The sequence below is a fragment of the Alosa pseudoharengus genome, unplaced genomic scaffold (genome assembly GCF_046254945.1).
Source record: "Alosa pseudoharengus isolate Yale_2024_CS ecotype anadromous, Long Island Sound unplaced genomic scaffold, YU_APseudo_1.1 YU_APseudo_1.1_scf_20, whole genome shotgun sequence".
Taxonomy (NCBI): Eukaryota; Metazoa; Chordata; class Actinopteri; order Clupeiformes; family Clupeidae; genus Alosa; species Alosa pseudoharengus.
The window spans coordinates 1,972,826-1,980,325 of record NW_027468664.1 but is presented as its reverse complement, the minus strand read 5'-3'; the positions used below and the strand labels follow the sequence as shown (position 1 = coordinate 1,980,325).

The following is a 7,500-nucleotide window of genomic DNA, read 5'->3' as shown; positions in this document are numbered from 1 at the left end:
ATGTTTTAACTAGGGTAGAGGTGTATGTTTAAAAGACTTTCTCACACACACACACACACACACACTAGGGGTGGGCGATATGGACAAAAAATAATATCTCAATATTTTTTGTGATTTTGACGATAACGATAATTAGTCGATATCCTTTAAAAACATTTTTGTAAAAGTCTGAGTTACTTTACAGCTCATTATTTATGAATAGCATCAATACAATAATAACGTAGATATTTAGAGCGAACTTTAGTCCATTTACAAAAGGGTTACATGAGAAGAGTTCTTTGTTTACAACTGACTACTAAAATACTCAAAGGCTAATGTTTTCTCTCCATATAATACCATGTAGGAAAAAATGTGACTGTCTCATCAATGCTACGTGAACAGAAGTAGCTGCACAAAATCCCAAGTAGGCCTACGTCTCGGTCGCTACACAAAATAAACATTAGGCCCGCGTGTGACAAGGTGGACCCACTAGCGATCATGTGACACTTGCTCTGCTGCAACAAGGGGCTTCTCTCGCATACACCTCCTGTATTTAGTGAATGTATGGGGTTTTAATGCGTGATTTTGAGTGTTTTTTCCCCATAAGTAGGCCTAATTTAAATACTCGATAATGTAAATTTGCACATCGTTAAAACAACAATCACGATATTATCGCAGACGATATATATTGCCCACCCCTAACACACACACAGACACACACACACACACACAGATGCTCAGCACACACAGCCCACACACTGGTGAAAATACTATTAGCATGCATGGGGCAGTCAGTAGAAACACTAAAGTCTTGGGACACACACACACACACACACTGGTGCAAATACTATTAGCATGCATGGGGCAGTCAGTAGAAACACTAAAGTCTTGGGACACACACAAACACACCAGTACACCAACCTCACGATTCCATACGAACCTCGGTTTTTCTTTTTTCTTTGGGGGGGGGGGGGGGGGGGGGTTCAATAGTCTACCTTAGAACACCAGAGGATTACAATATAATGTATAATATAATATATCTATATTATTTTATAGCCTGATATAAAAAGAGAATACTGAATGTCTATTTATGACCTATATTGTATTTATGGCCTTTAGCCTAGGCCTAATATTTCTATTACAACTCTACCTCTTTAATTTAGCTGTCTGGTTAAAGCCTAGAAATTAGGGCTGTCAATCGATTAAAAAATTAATCTAATTAATTACATACTCTGTGATTAATTAATCTAAATTAATCGCATATATAATTTTTGCTGTGAAGGTATTTTAAATATTTAAATTCAAATGAATCATGGAATAATCAGCATTAGTGACATTAAAGTTCAAAAACTCTTTTATTATTATTTTCACTGTTCAAATAATTGCCATAATAATCTATGATATGACCTAATATGCTGAGGAAATAAATTCAAATGTGCTTCGGGAAGAAGTTTTTTTTTTTACATACAAGGCATTTCAGGCCACAGATATAACCTAGGGGACACAATGAAAATTAATTAACACTCCCCTCAATGTCAACACTTATTTCTTTGCATTGATGTGCAACTATAGAGTTGATGAACTCCGGTGATATGCAAATTCCTTGCTGCAGACATTGCAGAGGACTTTATTTTCAACACTTTTTTTTTTTTTTGATCAACACCATCAGGCCATTTTTTAAAAGTAAATGTTCCAATCAATGATCCAGGCAGCACATTTTCTTCTCTGTCCTTCATTTTACAGTCTAATTTTTACTGACTAGAACGGCTCGGGGTCAAAGGTCATACGGAATCGATTAATCTGCACTAATTTTTTTTAATCAGTTATTTTTTCTCAAATTAATTAATCGAAATTAATCAGTAATTTTGACAGCCCTACTAGAAATATTGTAAACAAAGTAGCATAGTTGGCTAGCATATCATAGTCTACTGGTTGGACTTATCAGTTTCCCCATGTGTGTTTAAGTTACAAGGTAATACTTGTTATCCTGGGACAGGCCCTTTTGGGAAACATTAGTATTGAGATGATCAGTCAACTTGAATGCAAAAGTTTTAAACAAATATGTGCAGCATGCTAATGAGGCTAAATATATGCAGCATGCTAACGATATTAAATATGTGCAGCATGCTAATGATGCTAATTGGATGTAATTAGAGATGTCCGATAATATCGGCCCACCGATATTATCGGCCCGATATTAGCATAAAAATGTAATATCTGTTAATATCGTTATCGGATTTTTTTTGCCTTAAAACCGATAAAATAATCCTTGCGTTACACCCAAATAGTGCCTATGCGCTCCTGAAGCGTTTACCGGCGCACAGATGAAGACCTCATCAAGCTGTGTCTTGAAGCTTACAAACAAGCGGATGGCTGCAGTAACAAACTTGCTCGCTCTGTTTCAACATTATGTCTGTGGTTTGGAATTGGCCATGGCCGTCGTAGCCCCTTGCGTTGGCCGTGACGCCCCTTTGAAAATCAGAGGTTTACAGGCCACGGTGGCCTTGGTGCCCCCTTCTTTAAATATTCTGCTTTGCGTCCTACTAATAGCGATATATATTTAGCCTATGGCCTATGGCCAAATTACGCAGTGGAGAAAGTGACAGCGCAAGAAAGTGCGTCCAAATTAACCCATTCTTCTCAGTTGAACTACTCGCGAAGTAGCCTACTCATCACACAGACATCACAAGTATCACATGAAAGAGCTTTTTCTCAGCTTTTAAACGATGTTAGCCGCTAATTGCTGTGGTGAACGGTTCGCGAGAAAAGTAAATAATATCATTCAATTTAATCATAAATTCTACTGAAGGTTTTGCGTCCATCTCCCTACCCATTCATCTCGGTGGAATACTTCAGAACCCTTCGTTTAACATATGACAAACCATATATCAGAATAAACAGCAGACCTTACCGAACAGAAAGGTGTAAATCAGTCCCCTGTACAGTTAGCCGTTCTAGACTAATCCCGTTTTGAATTTGCAGTAAATTTCAACATACATGGATGTCTCCAAATTTGGGATTTAAGTTTTACACTGTGTTTAAATTGTTCCACATTATTTCATAACGGGCCAAATACAAAACAAATATTACAAATGTCGCCTAGATATCGGTAAATCAGAGGACAGCTGACTATAAGAGTTTGTGAAAGTAGCCTTAATGATCACAAAATGCTAAGCATGCATCTAGGCTATTTGAGTTTCTTAAAGCTGAGCTGTGCTTAAATTGTTCAATACATGATTTCATAACAGGCCAAATATAAAATAAATGTTAAATATAGCCTAGATATCTGAAAATATTAGATGATCAGATGATTTACAGTTATATGTAATATGTCATGTTTTATGTTTTTGTAATGTTTCATACAGTGATGCAGGTCTACTGCAGTGAATACAACTTCGATAATTTTTATAGCCTACTATAGTTAACTTTGGCCTTGGTGCCCTGACATGTGGCCTTTGTGCCCCCCACCAAATATGCCCAACTGAAGGCCAAGTGGCCTTGCCCCTAAAATGGTGAAATTCCAAGCCTGATTGTGGGTATGGCCCGTTATGAAGGCCAGTCAGTCTTTTAGCCCCGTTCATTGGACTAATACTAAAGGAGGACTTTGTTTACTACTCTGGAAGGTCTGGACTGAAACTTTGTGCCTTCCTTGTTCTTATTGCACATACCTTAATGTTGCATCTCTTTGTTGTTGCTCATGTAGAGCAGTGCTGATTGAGCCCAGTTTATAATTTCAATGATTGCATTAGCCCAAGTAATGGGCTAGGGACAAAGGCTGCTTAGATTTGTACACCTTAAAATGTTTTATTTTTTGTACTTCACCTCAAGCCTGAAGTATTTTTTGTAGCTCAAACAAATGTTTTCAAAATTGTGCAGTATAGTTGCTTGCCACATTGTAATTGACTCATATTTGTGCATTCATTCAATTAAGGTGATTGAGTTTTAGTTAAATAAAAAGTTCATTAAGCATCCTACAAATGCAGGCTCATTTAACACAGAAAAAGGGTAGCCTGTCATACACTATGCCTGTTATTTTAGTTGGCTTTACATTCTGCTATGTTGCAAGTATTTTTCGTATTTTGCACAGACAATGTTAACATTTGGAGCCTTGTTGCTTTCAAGAATGCATCCAGTGGGGCATCACAATAACATTAAGCATGTTGTGTTAATTCCACAACAGGAGATATGTGATGTTACCTAAATTAGTTTTGAGGAAAAATAACCCATATATCGACATCGGTATCGGCTGATATCGGAATCGAAATTTGAGAGTTGGACAATATCGGCATATCGGATATCGGCAAAAAAGCCAATATCGGACATCCCTAGATGTAATAGTAATTTAGCTAGTCGTCTCCTATACGTCCTTGTATAAGTGTGTGTGTGTGTGTGTCGTCTCCTATACGTCCTTGTATAAGTGTGTGTGTGTGTGTGTCGTCTCCTATACATCCTTGCTTTCACAATTGTGAATGTTTTATTTGGATTGTGTTGGCCGAGTTGCGCATGTCCAAAGAGTGAGAGAGGGAGAGTGAGAGAGGGAGGGAGAGAGTGAGAGGGGGAGAGAGAGAGAGAGAGAGAGAGAGAGAGAGAGTGAGAGTGAGCGAGGGAGAGCGGGGCAAGGAGAGGGGGTTTACTTCTATACTGTTTGGTAAACACATAGTCTACAATGAAAGCTACAAGAGGTATGAAATTATGATTTATTGATTTATTTTAGGCTGCTGGTAAGCACTGCGTGAAACACTAGCAAGGGAAAGGGTGTGTCGCGATTCTGCCTTTTCGCACCGCGACAGTTTCGTGGATATGAGTGTGGCGATTTCAGTTTGGAATCGCATATCGTTACAGCCCTACCACACACACACAGATCCTCAGATGCAGACAGCATTGTACAAGACTGGTGTGTGTGTGTGTGTGTGTGTCGAGCTCAGCTTTGCCTCAGGCATCTGTCCACAGGAGGGAGCTAGAGAGACTAATCTGAGCTAATGACAAACACATAGAAAGACACAGATACCAGAGAAGGACTCTCTACCCCCCACCCCCCCCCCACACACACACACACACACACACACAAACACAAACAAAAACACAAACACAAACACAAACACAAACACAAACACAAACACACACACACACACACACACACACACACACACCAGAGGAATGGCAGGAATCTGCAGTGGCAGCACAGGCTGGTAAGTGGGCAGTGTGTGTGCAGAGCTCAGCCCTTTCTCTGTCCCTCTGTCTCTCACACACACACACACACACACACACACACACACACACACACACACACACACACACACACGCACACGCACACGCACACGCACACACACTCTGTCCATCCATCTGCCAGTCTACCGGCCCACACACATAATTCCATTCTCATATGCCCCTGTCTGCTGCTGAGGATGTGTGTGTGTCTCTGTGTCTCTGTGTCTCTGTGTGTGTGTGTCTGTGTGTGTGTGTCTCTAAGTGTGTGTGTCTCTCTGTGTGTGTGTCTCTCTGTGTGTGTGTCTCTCTGTATGTGTGTGTGTGTGTCTCTGTGTGTGTGTCTCTCTGTATGTGTGTGTGTGTGTCTCTGTGTGTGTGTCTCTCTGTGTGTGTGTGTGTGTGCGCCTTACGTTTTGAGAGTGCCGGAGGTCATGAGCTCGGTGACGAGGACGATGCACTTGCGCCCTTTGGAGGGCGACTCCCAGGAGTCGTAGAAGCGCACGATGTTGGGGTGCTGCAGACCCTTCAGCATGCCCGCCTCCTCCTTGAAGCGCTGCCGCTCCGACTTGGACAGCTTACGGTCCTGAAACACACACACACACACACACACACAGCAATTTAGTAAAACTCATACACATGGCCCTCATTGGACACACACAAGTACACAACACTTTAGTACTACACACACACACAGCCTGAATTGGACACGCCCACACACAAATGCACACTACCGGGTTTAAACAGGGTCCGCAAAGAGGGAGAGGATTTTACACACATCTAACCTACCAAATCATACACACACACACACACACTGCCCAAATTGGACAACAAAACTGGGTAACCAGGGTCCTGCTGCAATGATCTAACCTACTAAAACACACACACACACCAAAATTCAAAATGTGTGGACAAGAAAACAAAACACACACACTCAGATAGCACTTCCTCAAAATAAGTTGAGGTTTTACCAGAAAATGACTCTGGACATAGTCGTAGCCAGTGTTGGCCCAGTCATTGCCATTATATACAAACACACACACACACACACACACACACACACACGCGCACACCTGAAGTCCACAGACCCAAGCCAAGCCAGACCTAAGACATCCCTGTGCCATTTGGAAGCCCCCTGTAACCCAACACTGCCTTCTGACCACTGTGCACACACACACACAAACACACACACAGGGAGAGAGAGAGAACACTGACTCAGCAGAAAGGAGGACCCAGAGGAAATAGATTCTTTCACTTCCTTCAACTGACCCCTCCCATTGAAGTTGTTATTACAAGAGCTGCGAGCATTAGAGTGAGAGAGATAGAGAGAGAGATAGAGAGAGAGAGATAGATGGAGAGAGAGGGATGGAGAGAGAGAGAGAAAGAGAGAGGGATGGAGAAAGAGGGAGAGGGGGATGGAGAGAGAGAGGGGGATGGAGAGAGAGGAAAGAAAGAAAGGACAGAGAAGTTTACACAGAAAGAGAAACATCGGGGGGGGTATAAAGAAAGTGTGAGCATGTGAATGTGTGTGAAACTGTGTGCAGAGATGAGAATATGGGAGCGTGTGTGTGTGTGCGCATATATATATATATATGTGTGTGTGTGTGTGTGTGTGTGTGTGTGTGTGTGTGTGTGTCTGTTATGGTGGAATGTTAATCTGTTGATGCGTCTAGGGTGGGTCTGCACCTGGTTCTGATTTTAGCCCTGCACCTTGTCTGAAGCATAATGAACACACACACACACACACACAATGTGTAATGAACTGTTCTGCAGTGTGTTTACGAGTTGTGGCCTTTTGCCTCTGCAGTCCACACTGTTGTGGCCTTTTGCGTTGCAGTCACTCCTCCAGCCACTAGGGGGCCATAGCCTTGTAGTCCCCCCACCCTCCTGACCAGCCACTCCACTACACAAATGGACCACATTTCCCAGAATGCATAGGCAATGCCACTGGATAACACATGCAATCAATTTGATGGGGGAATATAAGGGGTCAAAACACAGATGATGAATAATGCTTTAAGAGGGGAGGTGTGTGTGTGTGTGTGTGTGTGTGTGTGTGTGTGTGTGTGTGTGTGTGTGTGTGTGTGTGTGTGTGTGTGTGTGTTGTTTGGTGTTTGGTGTTTGGTGTGTGTGTGTGTGTGTGCGTTTTCAAGACAACATATCAACGTCAGAACAGGGGACAATTCATTCAGATTAGGGTGAATCAGCCATTTCAGGAAGGATGTGCAGCTTAGCCAGGGAGGAAGAGTGAGTGAGTGAGTGAGTGAGTGAGTGAGTGAGTGTGTGTGTGTGTGTGTGTGAGTGAGTGTCAGTGTG

The 7,500-nt window shown here is 41.9% G+C and overlaps 1 protein-coding gene across 1 annotated transcript in view; it reads right to left on the bottom strand.

Moving 5' to 3' along the window:
- wnk1b (WNK lysine deficient protein kinase 1b) overlaps window positions 1–7,500 on the bottom strand; it is a gene marked incomplete in the record, with an annotated part of 170,545 nt that overhangs the window by 100,141 nt on the left and 62,904 nt on the right. Inside the window, 1 exon segment of the mRNA XM_076296205.1 lies at window positions 5,598–5,770. Within this exon segment, the coding sequence (XP_076152320.1) occupies window positions 5,598–5,770 (173 nt within the window).